This window comes from Paroedura picta, chromosome 5, assembly GCF_049243985.1.
Source record: "Paroedura picta isolate Pp20150507F chromosome 5, Ppicta_v3.0, whole genome shotgun sequence".
Taxonomy (NCBI): Eukaryota; Metazoa; Chordata; class Lepidosauria; order Squamata; family Gekkonidae; genus Paroedura; species Paroedura picta.
Genome location: NC_135373.1, coordinates 74,955,746 through 74,972,351, shown reverse-complemented (window position 1 = coordinate 74,972,351; position 16,606 = coordinate 74,955,746). Strand labels below are relative to the sequence as shown.

Here is a 16,606-nt window from a genome sequence, read left to right as displayed (position 1 = left end):
TTCCTGACAAGGTTATAGTTCTTATTTCCTGAGGGATTCCATATCAAAAGAGAGCTTCTTCCTTTTTCCCCTGAAAGATTTAACCTCTTTTCCTCACCCACTTTGGCCACCTCATGAGAAGGAAGGACTCCCTGGAGAAGAGCCTAATTCTGGGAGTGATTGAGGGCAAAAGAAGAAGGGGGCGACAGAGAATGAGGTGGTTGGATGGAGTCGGAGCAAACTGAAATGGACTCTGGGGAATGGTAGAAGACAAGAAGGCCTGGAGGATCATTGTTCATGGGGTTGTGATGGGTCGGACACGACTTTGCACCTAACAACAACCTCACCCACTAACCTGGGCTGAAGCACGAAGCTTCTATTGCAATCCTAGATCGATTAAATCCCTCCCGTCTGCACTGAAATCGATTTCCGTTTTGATTTTGGTCGATGGAAATTTTCCATCTGTAACCTCCATGCCTCGACCCTCACTGACCCTACCTTTTCATTGGAATATCAGGGTGCTTATTTTATGGGATATCCGATTAAAGCGCTCCGGAAGCCCAACAGATGAAAGTGCATGTGTCCGCGGCTTCAGGATTAACCGGCACTCCTCCCAACACAACTTTTGTACAATGCTGTAAACATGTTTTCAATGCTGATGTAGCATGTTTGTCTCTTGCTGATTGGTTGAGTCGCGGACTCAAAAAGAAAGGGCTATCCTTTGGATCCTTTGCTTGGGATTGTTGAGAGACTAATAACAGTCCATTATTCACTGTTTTATGCTACACTCTGCTCTCTGCTCACTAATCTGAACATACATTTTACAGAGCCTTTTCTTTCTTTTTTAAAGAAAAATTATTTAAGGGGCTTGAGGCATAATATATTCTTTGTCTAAATAGAAACTCAGTTTTCTGGTGACCTCTCCTCTGAGCTCCACCTTACCGCCATTTGCAAACTCCTCCCCCCTTTGGCCATGCATTTCATAGGCTCACTCTGCCCCGGGGCCCTTACATATTGTTATGCATGGGGGAGGGAGGGAGGGGTGGGGGGGACTGATAAGTGTAAAGTACTTTAAAGTGGTGCAGTGGGCGCTAAATTTCCTGGTAGCCCATCACAAACTGGGGGAGGGGTGTGTGATCGAGAAGCAATAAGGAGGGCTACAGTTGGGTGGGGGAGCCCACCCAGATGCAGATGGCGAAAGCGACTGAAGGCTATTTCGGTTCGGGGAAACTTTGTTGCAGATCACTTACTATGTCCGTGCCTGAATCGAATGGAGAACAATAAGAATAAATGCGGGAAAAATAATTCATTGCAGAATAGGCCCAGTTGAGTTGAGTCAAGGAGCAACTTCATGGCAATCTCCTGGAATCTCTGGAGGCTAAAGTCCTCCAAACCTTTATCTCTGCTTGGGGTTGACAATTCCATTGCCTTTAGATAGACTGATGTGCATTTGTATAAAGTTGAGCTGATGTGAGTCTGGAAAGCCACAGCCCAACCCCCTCCTCTCCAGTCCAGAGGGGGGGGGGGATGTTCATTTCAAACATCATAGAAAAATGCACTTCTTCATTGTATCTTCACAACAACCTGTGATGTAAGTTAGGCTGTGTATGATTAGCTGTCCAATGATCTTCCATGGCAGAAGGGGATGTGAACCTAAATCCCCCACATCGTTGTCCAACATTCTACTTACACCACACTGATTCTGTATGCACTACGGCTACACAATGTAAGGATCTCTGAGCGGTTTGGAGCTTTCTGAAGCTTGTACCCATGTAAGAAACACATTTTTTTTCTGATGTAATGTCAGGTCCTCTGTGAAGCACAAAAATAAAGCCTGTGACCAAGAAAGTTACTCAGTTCTTCTTGGACTAAAATGATGTAACCATGATACTTAGTTTATTCTATTGACAGAAGGCTGGAGAGACTGGGCTGTGGGGGGGGACCCCTGAGAATGTGTGAAATTAATTGTCAGGTTGTGACTTAGCTGGTTCAATGTCATGAAAAGAGCAACAGAGAAAGAATTGCTTGCCTTCTATGAATCAGCATTCTGCTATATGCATTGTGTTTACACAAAGACAGCAGAATTGTGGCTTAAATCATCACTCTCATTAACAGTTATTTTGATTTATTTCAGTGCAGATCCAAAGTGGTTTACAAAACTGTTAAACCGTCTTCATTTTTATTCTTGCAACAACCCCCTGAGGTAGTTAGGCTCAAAGAGAGTGAGTAGTCCAGTATCAGCCAATGAGGTTCTATGACTGACACCTGAAACTGTGTTTCCCTTGTCCTAGTCTAAAACTCACTGCACCACACTGGTCTACTCTATGGTTGAATGTATCCTTCAGCCTGTACATTGCCTCTCCCAAGGAAGGTTATTCCCTCAAGTTGAACACAACGTTTTCAGCAAAATGCATATTTTGATTTAATGTCATTTGCTCTCACTTGAAAAGCTGATTTAATGTTCCTTCCCATATAAAGAAATCTTGTACTCAACCATACTAAAAGCTACAATTCCTTTTTAAGTGAATAGTTTTTGTATAAATAAGAAACTCAGTGTACTTACTTGGCTGAAATTTCAACGTATATCCTATCAAAACACCATTTGGATGAGTAGGTGGTCCCCATTCCAAAGTGAGTGAGTCCAAACTTGGGTTAGTAATCTTCAGAAAGGAGGGCACACTAGGAACTTTTAAGAAGATAGTATGAGACATTTTATAGATAACGAGAAAAAATAAAATTCAAACATGATATAATAAAAGAAATTACATTTATTTACATTTCCCCTTGAAGAAGTTGTACTGGTGACCTACATCCTAATTCTATCCATATCTGATTTCAATACATATGCTTACTGTACAAAGTTACAAAACCTTTCCTTCAAATAGACCTCAGTAAGGATTCTGAGCACTGTAAGAACTGTAGAAGAAGAAGAAGAAGAAGAAGAAGAAGAAGAAGAAGAAGTTGGTTCTTATATGCCGCTTTTCTCTACCTGAAGGAAGCTCAAAGCGGCATACAGTTGCCTTCCCTTTCCTCTCCCCACAACAGACACCCTGTGAGGTGGGTGAGGCTGAGAGAGCCCTGATATCACTGCTCAGTTAGAACAGTTTTATCAGTGTTGTGGCGAGCCCAAGGCCACCCAGCTGGCTGCATGTGGAGGAGTGCAGAATCGAACCTGGCATGCCAGATTAGAAGTCTGCACTCCTAACCACTACACCAAACTGGTTCTGTAAGAATTAGTATTATGTTGCTGTATTATAATCAGATAAACATTTTAAAAAGCCTTTAAAAGTTGTGATTAAAAATGCAATATTAATACTTCTTTTTCAGGCGGAAGTAAATTTTTTAAAATATAGGCTTTGTTATTACATTTTACCTAATTTATTTATATAATAAATCACAATTTTATGAGATTAGCAACAATGTTCACTGTTATATGTTAGCAGTAATCAGTCTAAATACTTCAGCTGTATTGAACAGTTTTCTAATTGCATACCTCCTTCAGGCGTTGTAAATTTCTTGTCAGGGGTTGATGGTCCTTCTCCTTTCCCATTAAACACTTTAACATTCAACTTGTAAGAACTATATGGCTCCAGTCCTGGCAACATTCCTTGAGTCTTATTTCCACTGAAAGTCAACACCTGTTTGTCCACATGCCGCTTACTTTTCCCAGACAAGCTTTGTACTTTCCAGTAGTAAATCTGGACATCAGACATAAGAATTTATCAAATCAGGATGTACACTATGGTAGGATTTTGGTTTACGTAGATACATATTTGAAATATTAAAACATACTGTAATAATGCATATTATTTCCTGAACTTGTTGTTTTCATGAAAGTCTCATTTAATTTAACGGCATATATAGTCCAGTATCATGTCTTCTGAAACCTGTCTCATGGAATTAGATTACTGGTCCCAATACAGATATTTCCAATTGTCTTTAAGAGTAGCTATCCCCCCTAACATTTCAAAGAGTAGCTATCCCCCCTAACATTTCACTAACTGTGGGCTGCAGGATTATTTAGTCAATATTGACTGTAAAACATTTATTTTAGACTTTATTTCCCCCCCTTACATTTGAAAAGGCTACATAAACTTCTACCTTAAATAGTGTAGCATTATATGACTAGTAACTGTACTGGTTGTCAATATATCACACTTGCCAATTTTATCTAAAACATTATTTGTATATCATCTGTTATGTTGTTATGATAAAAATAAGGATGTCCTAGCTATTAGCAGTGAAAACTATAGCAGCGCTAATATTGTTGGGAGAAAACATTATAATCCAAAATTCACAGACAGATGTTCCCTTTTAAACACACAATTGATTAAGAAATTTCTGTGAATAACATACATTGTACCCCTGAAGATGGCCTCGGACAAGGTTTAGTGGAACAGGATCCCACCGCACTTTTGCTAAGGTGCTGTTTATAACATGTACTTCCAAATTTTCTGGTGCAACCATTGGTACTGTGGGGGACAAAGGTAACAACATTCAGGTTAGAGCCACCCACATTCACTTATATAATATTTTGGGCTTCATGAATTTAGAGATCTGGTGGGGTAGCTATGTAACAAACATTGGGTTACAATATCATTTTGGGTTACAATATGATTTTGAAGTCTTAGATAAACAGAGCTTCTATATAAATAGCCAAAATAATTGCAAAAATCAACTTGAAAAACTTACAGTCTTCCCCAGAATATCCAATTGCTGCTGAAGGTTCTGGTGCAAATCCCAAATCATTTAATGCCTGTACTTTTATCTCATATGGAACAAAAGTTGGTGTACCAGACACAATATACTTAGATATGTTAGCAACTGTAACAGATGTCCACTCATCATCAACATCCTTTTGCCGCCAACTGACTTGATACTGAAGTCCTGGACCGTTAGACTGAATACGCTTTAATGGCTAAAATACAAAAAATTATCAGCAAAGAAAAATACGCAATCATTTATATAAAATGAATGGCCTTGAAAAATTGTCCCAATATAACCACTTAATCAGATATTATTACTGAATTAATTAATTTGCCTTCCTTTTCAGCTGTATCCAAGTATGATACATTCTAACATGAGTCTAGCAGTTCCTGTGTTGAGTAACTTTATTCACATTTCAAATGTGCTAACATCTTTACACAAGCATTATTTGGGGACAACTACTAGAATATAAAAATCCTGAAAAAACAGAACTTTCAAGATTTAGTTTATTTTAATTTATAGTTTAGTTGCATTTACCAGAAAACTCTGTACATCTTGGGTGGCTAATACTTGTAACATGTTATGCATTGGCATAGATTTAAATCACACTTTGTTATTTTTAGGTTGATGCAAGTGATCATAACAGAATCACAAGTTACCACATAAAATTATACAGTTGTCTTTTCAACCATAATGAACAAATGAGTGACATTAAATAATGTTCAATAATGGTTCTGCTTTTCTAGGTGAGAATGTATATGTACTTTTCTACATGTATGGGAAATACAAACACTGGTTTTTATTATTTTATCAAAGTCCTTACCTCCCACATAATCACCAATTTATCAGGTTCTGATCCATTCCCTTGAATGACAGTTGGATTTTCATCTGGCTCTGGAAGGTAAATATTTATAACAATAAGCTATTTTCCCGAATAATTCAATACTATCTTCAAACTAAGCTGATATTGATAAGGGATAATGTTCATTTACTTGCAGATTCTGTCAAGTATCTTTCAGAAGGATCACTTGGCTGACTCTTTCCAATTTCATTAACAGCTATTACACGAAATGAATAGTTCACATATGGTGACAGTTTCAGTTGTACAGTTGTCTGCATCCCATGGACATCCATATGGTAGTGCCATATCCCTGGTTCATGCATGGCATCTTCATATTCAACGATATATTCTGAACAAAAAGTGAAAAATATTTGGTTTCAGAAACCATAACTTTTCCACGGATTTTTTTAGAACTGAATGTATATACAGTACATTAAAATGTAAGCCCTCAACGGAATGTAGTGTAAAGCAGCATTCTACAAAACATGAAACCTTTTCTAATCCTTTATAATTTTTCCAATATTTTTCAGTTTTTAAAAATTTTATAAATTGTACAATTGTTGTTAGGTGCGAAGTCGTGTCCGACCTATCGCAAGCCCATAGACAATGATCCTCCAGGCCTTCCTGTCATCTACCATTCTCTGGACTCCATTTAAGTTTGCACCTACTGCTTCAGTGACTTCATTCAGCCACCTCATTCTCTGTTGTCCCCTTCTTCTTTTGCCCTCGATCGCTCCCAGCATTAGGCTCTTCTCCAGGGAGTCCTTCCTTCTCATGAGGTGGCCAAAGTATTTGAATTTCATCTTCAGGATCTGGCCTTCTAAGGAGCAGTCTGGGCTGATCTCCTCTAGGACTGACCAGTTTGTTCGCCTTGCAGTCCAAGGGACTCGCAAGAGTCTTCTCCAGCACCAGAGTTCAAAAGCCTCAATTCTTTGACGCTCGGCCTTCCTTATGGTCCAACTTTCGCAGCCATACATTGCAACTGGGAATACCATAGCCTTGACTAGACGCACTTTTGTTGGCAGGGTGATGTCTCTGCTTTTTAGGATGCTGTCTAGATTTGCCATAGCTTTCCTCCCCAGGAGCAAGCGTCTTTTAATTTCTTTGCTGCAGTCCCCGTCTGCAGTGATCTTGGAGCCCAGGAAAATAAAATCTGTCACTATCTCCATTTCTTCCCCATCTATTTGCCAGGAATTGAGAGGGCCGGATGCCATGATATTTGTTTTCTTGATGTTGAGTTTCAAGCCAACCTTTGCACTCTCCTCCTTCACCCTCATCAACAGGCTCTTTAGTTCCTCTTCACTTTCTGCCATTAGAGTGGTATCATCTGCATATCTGAGGTTGTTGATATTTCTCCCTGCAATCTTGATCCTAATTTGTGACTCCTCTAATTTTGCCTTTGTCATGATGTGCTCCGCATACAAGTTAAATAGGCAAGGCGACAGTATACAGCCTTGCCGAACTCCTTTCTCAATTTTGAACCAATCAGTGATTCCATGTTCAGTTCTCAATGTTGCTTCTTGACCTGCATATAAGTTTCTCAAGAGACAAATAAGATGTTCTGGTATTCCCATCTCTTGCCACAATTTGTTGTGCTCCACACAATCAAAGGCTTTAGCATAGTCAATGACGCAGAAGTAGATGTTCTTCTGGAACTCCCTAGCTTTCTCCATGATCCAGCGTATGTTGGCAATTTGATCTCTAGTTCCTCTGCCTCTTCGAAATCCTGCCTGTACTTCTGGAAGTTCTCGGTCCACATATTGCTGGAGCCTAGCTTGTAAAATTTTGAGGATAACTTCGCTAGCATGAGAAATGAGTGCAATGGTGCGGCAGTTTGAACATTCTTTGGCATTGCCCTTCTTTGGGATTGGAATGTAAACTGACCTTTTCCAATCCTGTGGCCATTGTTGAGTTTTCCAAATTTGCTGGCATATTGAGTGTAGCACGTTTACTGCATCATCTTTTAAGATTTTGAATAGTTCACCTGGAATGCTGTCACCACCACTAGCTTTATTGTTGCTCAGACTTCCTAAGGCCCATTTGACTTCACATTCCAGGATGTCTGGCTCCAGGTCAGTAACTACCCCACTGTGTTTATCAGGGATGTTAAACTTACTCTTGTATAGTTCTTCTGTATAATTTTGCCACCTTTTTAAAATCTCTTCTGCTTCTGTGAGGTCCCTACCATTTTGGTTCCTTATCATACCCATCTTTGCATGAAACGTTCTCTTCATATCTCCAATTTACTTGAAAAGATCTCTGGTCCTCCCCATTCTATTGTTTTCTTCTATTTGTTTGCACTGTTCATTTAAAAAGGCATTCTTATCTCTTCTAGCTTTTCTCTGGAATTCTGCATTCAATTGGGTGTATCTTTCTCCCTTGCCTTTCACTTCCCTTCTCTCCTTAGCTATTTGTAAAGCTTCCTCAGACAGCCATTTTGATTTCTTGCATTTCTTTTTCTTTGGGATGGTTTTAGTTGCTACCTCTTATACAATGTTGCGAACCTCCGTCCATAGTTCTTCAGGCACTCTGTCTATCAGATCTAATTCCTTAAATCTATTTGTCACCTCTACTGTATATTCATCGGGGATATGATTTAGTTCATACCTGAGTGGCCTAGTGCTTTTCCCTACTTTCTTCAATTTAAGCCTAAATTTTGCCACAAGAAGCTGATGATCTGAACCACAATCAGCTCCTGGTTTTGTTTTTACTGACTGTATAGAACTTCTCCTTCTTTGGCTGCAAAGCACATAGTTAATCTGATTTCTGTGTTGACCGTCTGGTGATGTCCATGTGTAGAGTCATCTCTTGGGTTGTTGGAAAAGAGTGTTTGGAGGCCATGGCTCCGCCTTCGAGCTCCTGTTCCACTGAGGGTCAATCGCTGCTGTGATTGACAGAATTGGGTTTTGGGTACGCTAACCCACCCACAATCTTCTCAGAAATTCCTTGTGAATCTCTGGGGCCTCTCTGTTTCGCAGGGAAATTAATCTCCCACTGGAACGTAAGCTCAGTGTGCACAGGGTCCAGCAAGCGCCGTCCGCCATTTTAATATCCTTTCCTCCCTTTCCTCCTTTTTCAACTCTGCAATCTACAAAGCTTATTTTAATCTACAAAGCTAATTGGATACCTCCCAGCAAGACCTTCGACTCACCACAACTCCGGAGTGAAAACATCTGGCAGACATCAGATCGAGCCTACAAACAGTGAGTGAGGTTTCCCCCGGCACCCTCTTCCCTGGAATAAACTCTCGGCGTGGAAAGTTGCTTTCTCTAATCCAAACAAGCTAGAGTGACAGGAAGACAATTTATTGCAACTGAGGGGGTGGACACTGCCAAATTCCAAGATATTGAGTCATTAATCAACGCAGAGATGCAAGTGCTCTTCCGCTTCTCCGTCTCTACTTTTTCCCCCGTTTCTGGCTCTGCTTGATGCCACCTCATTGACCCATTATGCACGGGGGTTTTAGTGCACATTCGGGGTGGAATGGCAGCGACTAAAATCACGGATAACGCACGGAGTCGGCTGCAACCGGCTGCAGCTTCAGTGCATGCCGCCGAAAAAGCCGCGTCAGTGAAACGCGGAAGAAAGCGCAGCTTCCGGGTGAGCGGGGCGCAACCAGAAGCGGCGCCCGGATCGGCGCGTGCATAATCGGTTACTCTGGGTTTTGCCACCGTCGCGCCCCGCCCCGTGCATAACCGGTATGCGTCGCGTCTTCCCCCTCTGCGTTTTCCACGTGACCCGAAATCGCCGTTTCGGCGGCCGTGCATAATGGGCCATTATGAGGCAGGCTAATTTTCTTTTCTAAGTAGAAGATGGACTTAAATTAACTCAAACTAATAAGTAACACCTCTTATTGCATATGTTTTGGTTTTCGAAGATAAGAGAGATAAGAGCCGTGCCTGGAAAGATCTCGCGAGAACTAAACTCCAGAGACATTGCTTTAATATCAAAACAGACTGTTGCTTTCGTTAGGACTCTGTAGGACCTCTACTGGTTATTTGCAAAATTGCAAATATATTTTGGAAACAACATATGCATAATTGATTAAGTCTAACAAAATTCCAAGCCTGGAACATGTTTTCGCTTAAAAAATTTGCATATCTTCTAGAGAAACAAACACAAGACCTGAAAGAATCTATAAATGGCTCGCTTAAAAATATGCTCATGGAGTTTAAAGGCATTAAGGAAGAAGTTTCTAACAGGAATGATGAACCAACAGTAGTGGCTGATGATATCTCTAAACAAGGTGGAAAATTACCAGCAGAAGAGGAATCTGAAATTATGGAGATGGAAAAGGGGATGTCAGAGTCTTGCAGCTCAGATAAGGACACCCTACCTGAGAAGATATACAGCCACTCCAAAGCAACAGTACACAAGAATCAATTAAAAGACATATGGATCTGCAGTGAAAGCAATCGATTGAAAGGAGCTTCTTGGAAAAACATCTGTACTGATATTGGAGTCCAGGAGGTACAACTGTTTCAAGATTTATCGATGTATACTCCGAGGGAAAGACTACAACTGTACCTTCCTAGCCAAAGACCAACAGGACAGAACATTAGTCAATGGGAGCCACAAGACGTAACAAGCCTCAATATGAGACCCCCTTAAGAAGCTTGGGGAATGGAAATGTAACACAGTGGTTGAAATTCTTTTCCTCTTTTCCCTCCTTTCCGTAGCTATATAGGCAATATAACTAGTTAAGAAGTTAATCTGGGGTCTAAGATCTTCTAAGTAAGCTGAATTTGTATTATTAAATCTAATTTCGTAGTGTCTACCAGCCCAAAATTAAAGCATAACTAAAAGGAGACACCTAATGGAATGGGCTTACATTATAGTGTGGGGTTTTAGATTTCCTATGATAGCTGAATTTGAATTATCTAACATATCTCTGTAGTGACTTTCAGCCTAAACTTAAAGCATAACTAAAAGGAGGTTCCTAACTGAGGAGGTGTAAATGTAACTAACGAAGAATTTATTCTATTAATTAATGAAGACTCCATTTTATCATTTCTGGTATTAATAATGTACACTTATATAACTTAATAACCTTAGCAACTCATAAACATATATTTGTTTCTCTTCTTTCCGTACAACTAAGCAGGCTTGTTTTTTTTCCTTTTTCCTTTTCCCTAGTGGAAATGTGGAGGGCTCTAGGACCACGTTAAGTATAAACTGTTTATGATTGTTAAAATTGTCAGAAACTATGCAAACAAATGCTGAAATGATGGTAACAAAGTAGACTTCTCTTTTTAAATGTGGTGCAAACGTGAAAAAGTCTATAAAAAGTCTATAAGCTTTGGGTAAAAGTCCATAATATTGTAGCCAGTCTTATAATCTTAAATGAAGAGAAGAGGGTTTTTAAGATTGAAACGGGGAACTAAAATGTTTTTCCGCAGTGCCTCCCAACCCACATACAGAGCTTCTTCTCCTATGCGACGACGACAGCAAGACTAGAATTGGCCAAGAAATGGAAAACGCAAGAACGACCCTCGACAGAAGACTGGCTGAATAAACTAGCTGATTTTGCCAAGATGGCCGAACTGACACTAGTAGTGAACGGAAGAATAGAAGAGGCCTTTCAAGATCAATGGGGCCCTTACCTGAACTATTTACAAAGGGGATTAAAATGGGGAACCAAGTGTATCAAATGAAGAGCATAACTCTCCTTTTCTGTATTAACAATGTAGATTGCATGTATCTCACTGTCTTTAACTCTGGAAAATAAAATAAAAACTCTCTATAAAAAAAAAAAGAGTGTTTGGAAAAGACCATTGAATTCTCTTGACAAAATTCTACCAGCCTGTGCCCTGCTTCATTTTGTACTCCAAGGCCAAACTTGCCTGTTATCCCGGTTATCTTTCGGCTTCCTACTTTAGCATTCCAATCCCCCATGATGATAAGCACGTCATTTTTTGGCGTTGCTTCTAGAAGGTGTTGTAGGGCTTCACAGAACTGGTCGACTTCATCCTCTTCAGCAGCAGTGGTTGGGGCATAGACCTGGATGTTGAATGGTTTGTCTTGGATTCAAACTGAGATCATTCTGTCATTTTGGGGATTGTATCCCAAGACTGCTTTTCCTATTCTCTTATTGATTATGAAGGCTACTCCATTTCTTCTGCGAGATTCTTGTCCACAGTAGTATACCTGATGGTCATCTGAATTAAATTCACTCATTCCTGTCCATTTGAGTTCACTGATTCCTAAAATGTTGGTGTTCAGTCTTGTCATCTCTTGTTTCACCACGTCCAGCTTGCCTTGACGTTCCAGGTTCCTATGGAATAAAAGTCTTTACAGCATCGGACTGTGTTTTCGCCACCAGTTACTTCCACAACTGAACGTCCTTTCGGCTTTGGCCCAGTCGCTTCATTCATTCTGGCGCTACTCGTACTAGCCATCTGCTCATCCCCAGTAGCATATTGGACACCTTCTGACCTGAGGGGCTCATCTTCCGGTGTCATATCATTTTGCCTTTTGAACCTGTCTATTGGGTTTTCATGGCAAAGATACTGGAGTGGTTTGCCATTTCCTTCTCCAGTGGATCACCTTTTGTCAGAGCTCTCAGCTATGACCTGTCCGTCTTCGGTGGCCCTGCACAGCATAGCTCATAGCGTCACTGAGCTACGCTAGCCCCCTTGCCACGGCAAGGCAGCGATCCTTGAAGGAGGAAATTGTACAATATCATGTCATTTAATACACTTGCAAATTAATGACATCAGAATCTGAAAAAAACACATTCCATTTAAATGAACATTGTGTCTTCATAGCTTATACTGGAACTTCATTTCAATATGGCAAAACCATACTTATGACAGGGCTGTTATTGTCATCTCCTGGTATCCATGTGAGCTGAACACTTCTCTCTTGTTTGTCAGTCAATTCCAAATCAAACGGAGGATCAGGACGATCTGTAAGCCAAATAAGCACAGAGAAGATTAAAATATCCATTATGTCTCAAGAACATTAAAACTGCTTTTAGCATGTAAAACGGATTTACTAATCACACTCACTAGCATGCAACAGCAATGAAATGTGACAACCAATGTTGCTGGAAATCAATGGCAGGAAAAAAAAAGCTAGAATTATTACATGAATCCAGTGCCAGATTTTCTTTCGTATTATGAAATAACTGACACTGGGAAGTAGAAAAGATGAAATGCAATGATTCACCAGCAGTTTCAATGTATGATTAATGACCATGAATATTACACTAATCTGTATGAAAGCCAATGTTCCCTTACAATAAAAAGGGAAATAAAAAGGAACACAAATATGTGCTGGGGGGGGGAAAGTAGTAGTAGGAGAACTGTTTCAGAATTACAGTATCATTTTGATCAGCCATTTTTCTTATAATTGGAATCAAAACCACAATAATCATCAGTTCTTGGAGGAAGTCATTTAAACTAGTTTATCCTTAATTTCTTTGCACACTGACAACTATGTATCTGCTGATCCATGGAGAATTTGAAATTTGTGCTTGACTGAAAGATTGATTTCCCTGTTTGCCCACCAAACTGGCTCGCTCTTCCAGGCCTAGCTGGTCCCTTGCAAGATAAGATGCACAATGAGAACAACCACACTATATCTCAACATTCTAATGGCACGTTTAATTTGATTTTACTGCTGCATGGATAAGTTTGGAAAGCTTATTTCAGCAAATGTACAAGTCTCCATCCCCTACCATTGAAATACTGTGATGTATGACATGGACATAAATACTGCAAGTTAATGAAAGATCAGATTTAAAATATATGACCAACGCAAAAGGCTATGCCTATGATTGATGAACCCTTATCTGATTATCCCAAGCTAGACCCATCATAACGGATCTAGGAAATTATCAGTTCTAGGAAACTATCATGCCCACTGCCAGGGATTTAGCCTGTATCTGCCAGAACTCAAGCAAGCCAGCCTAGGATCTAGGCCGTGGGTAGTATTTGGATGAGAGATCATCAAGGGCACTGAGCAGAATAAGGCCATGGCAAGGCACCTCAATATCTCTTGCCTTGAAAACCCAAGGATGTCAACCTCATCATAAGTTGTCTGTGAACTGATGGGAGTAGCAGTATTGATGCATGCTTTACAGTGCAATCTGAATCAAAGTTAGACCCTCCTTATTGAAGTTAATGGGTTTCAAAGAGTATAAATTTATTCAGGATTGCACTGCAAAAAACACTAAGAATCATCTTCCAGTGGTTATTATCAATAGTCCTGAAGTAAAAGTTTGCAAGAACAGAACAGAAAATATTTTTACTTCATTATTCAGTCTGATAAAACATCTATTTGGATACTTGAGAGGAGTTATATAGAGGCATTTTGTTTTCCTAAGATGAGTAACACCTTTGTAAATCCATTGAATAGGCTTAAAATGGTGTAAGCTCTGGTCATAATAAACATAGGCTTTGGACCTATATTTCTTAGAATACTTACAATGGTTTCACTCTGGGTACAAATATTCACCCCAGGTTCATAACAAACACTTTGGGGCATATGGGAAAGCAAATAGTGCATTCACAAGGAAAACATTTAAATATACAGAATTTCATAACCAAAGATGACATTATAAGATTAATGTAGTCTAATGTTTTAAACTGCACTGAGGACAATATGAAGTGCTTAGGTGTGGACAAACACTTTTGATATTATAGTTTTGATATTATAGTTTCAACATTTCTACATAATCTTTTTAAAGGCTTCAAGGAAATTTTTAACTTTGATTAGCTACTAGTAGATTTTTTTACAGTTGAGATCATGTAACAACCATTAGGGAAAGGAATAGTGTTGAACACACATTTGGATACAATGTTTACTCCCAAATATAAATTGTGTTAAACCATAATAATGAAACAGTTTAAGCATTTGCTCATAAGAATAATGGCAATACAAGGCAAAAAGATTCAAAATAAGTTTGCAAACTGTAACAGAAAAAAAAACACAAGTTGATAGGCGGATATGTATATTTTATAGATGAACGCAAACAAGACTTTCCATTAGTTTACCGTAAACAACAGGTGGAGTTGTTGGAGGAGCTGCAAAAGGATATTAATATGAAGTGTTTAATCACCGTTAGTGTAAAAAACACAAAAGTGTAAATTTATTCTTATCTGAAACACTGTAGAATTTTAATGATGATTAGTGGTCTTACTCAGTGGCATATCTAGTCTATTTGGTGACCAGGGTGAGTGGGTGGGTAGGGCTAGGTGACATAGCAGTGGGCAGGGATGCCAACCTCCAGATGACTGCCCTGACTTGAAGCTGGCAACCCCCTATCCCTTGCGGATAGTAATGGGGGAACTCAGAAACCATACCAGTCAGCCAGCCACTCCCCCCCCCCCCCAGGCCAAAGCTCACACAGGCAACAGTGCCTCCCATTTGTTGGTGGGGCAGGCAAAAGATGGAGACATTGGCAGCAGCATGCAGGGCAGGCAAGGGGGAAGGGCTCCTCCATCATTGATGTCACCAGCTAGTTGGGGCTGCTTCTGATGTGGCTGGCTGGGCCACCCAGGAGGAGGTTCTGCATGATTGTCTGACCCAAGACACTGCAGGAAGTGGCTGTGTGCAGGTGCAGCCAGAGAGTGGTCAGCTCACTGGAGGGCTGTGTGGCACCCCATATCAAGTGGCACCCAGGGAATGTGCCCTGGTCTCCATAACCTAGATACACCAATGGTCTTGACATAAAATTAGCAATGCTTGTTTGAGGTTTTAGATGTTATAAGCTGTGTAAGTAATTACAAAGACCAAAATAATATTGAAAAGATTATTAACAAAAGAACTTAATTAGTCACACCACAATAATAAAATTTTATTTCATCAACAAATGATGAACTGAAATGTCTGTCTTTCTCTTGCTATGTCAAGTTACTTCACAATAGACGCAATCTATAACTGCAACAGAAGCCTCCTGCTGAGTTTGCATCCTCCCAGAATAAAGCTGTTATGAATGTGGATTTATATGGATGAGCCCATTGGCTATGCCAAAGCTTTTTTCCCCCTTGTCAGTGGCCCTTGATCAAGGGAGAATATTTTTATTGAAATAGCATTTGTCTGCTGCATGGTAAATTTAAAGCAAAAATAATTAGAAAAAGACCACAGTTTCAAGGACCCATTCCCTTCAATTAAGAAATGTTCAAGTATTTACTCTAAAGCAGAGGTAAGCAACATTCTGATGCAAATCCTGAACAAAATAGAGTCTGCCACAGGTGGTGGTCATGGCAGTACTTGTCACATGAGCCAAACCATCTAAGGATGTTGTGAGGGTAGAAGCACTGATGGCTTCTGTACTTCATAGGGGCAGCAGCACTGAACATGCAGCTAGGGACCTCCAGTGCCTGCCTCACAATCTGAGCACTTGTTGTTGTTAGGTGTGAAGTCGTGTCTGACCCATCGCGACCCTCTGGACAATGATCCTCCAGGCCTTCCTGTCTTCTACCATTCCCCAGAGTCCAATCTGAGCACACTAATCAGCAATATTGCCCAGCCTGATTTGACTGCATATCTGAAAGGCAGATATTGTGGCAAACAAAATGATGTGGTCTAACCAGTACAGGCAAACAAAGATTTTCTCAGTAAGAAGAAATAATAGTGGGGTACAAAGTATAAATAAATAAATGCTTACAGGACCTGATCCATAGTACTTCAAATTGGAGGTGAGATACATCTGTAGAAGGCTCAGTACGAAAAGAAAGGAGAACTAGTGTATCTCAGCTATTTCCCTGCTATGCTGTCTTTCTGTCCGCATAACATTTTTAGCAGTTCAAAACACAATTCTTCACCAACAGTCTGAAATAGTTTAATCTGTAATATTACATGATTATATTTGCTTGATACAGCTAGAAGAAAACTAACCAGATTCCTGTATGGTCAAAGAACCTTATAGGCAAAATCCATACACCTAGAACTCCCAATTGTGAATCTGTGCAGGATCGTATCTGTGTGTCCAGCGTTACCATTTCTAGAGCTTAGGAGACCTACATTTTTGCACTTTCTTTTCCCCTTAACAGATAGATTGGGGTGGTGAAGGCACGAAATCACCAGTAAAAGGAACATATGGGAGGTTGTTGTTGTTTTAAAAGGAATAGC

The 16,606-nt window shown here is 40.0% G+C and overlaps 1 protein-coding gene across 40 annotated transcripts in view; it reads right to left on the bottom strand.

Moving 5' to 3' along the window:
- Window positions 1-16,606, bottom strand: part of NRCAM (neuronal cell adhesion molecule) — a 193,182-nt gene that overhangs the window by 48,188 nt on the left and 128,388 nt on the right. For 30 of the 40 annotated variants that reach the window (XR_013231151.1, XM_077338555.1, XM_077338556.1 and 27 more), the window contains 8 exons: window positions 14,527-14,556; window positions 12,334-12,435; window positions 5,679-5,876; window positions 5,510-5,580; window positions 4,672-4,897; window positions 4,336-4,451; window positions 3,473-3,677; window positions 2,543-2,665 (listed from right to left, as the gene is read on the bottom strand). Coding sequence is in view for 39 of the 40 variants with exons in the window: in XM_077338555.1 (XP_077194670.1) it covers window positions 2,543-2,665; window positions 3,473-3,677; window positions 4,336-4,451; window positions 4,672-4,897; window positions 5,510-5,580; window positions 5,679-5,876; window positions 12,334-12,435; window positions 14,527-14,556 (1,071 nt within the window). In the remaining variant the exon portion in view is untranslated. The remainder of the gene's footprint in view (window positions 1-2,542; window positions 2,666-3,472; window positions 3,678-4,335; window positions 4,452-4,671; window positions 4,898-5,509; window positions 5,581-5,678; window positions 5,877-12,333; window positions 12,436-14,526; window positions 14,557-16,606) is intronic. The other 10 variants (XM_077338537.1, XM_077338553.1, XM_077338554.1 and 7 more) reach the window with 1 other exon arrangement.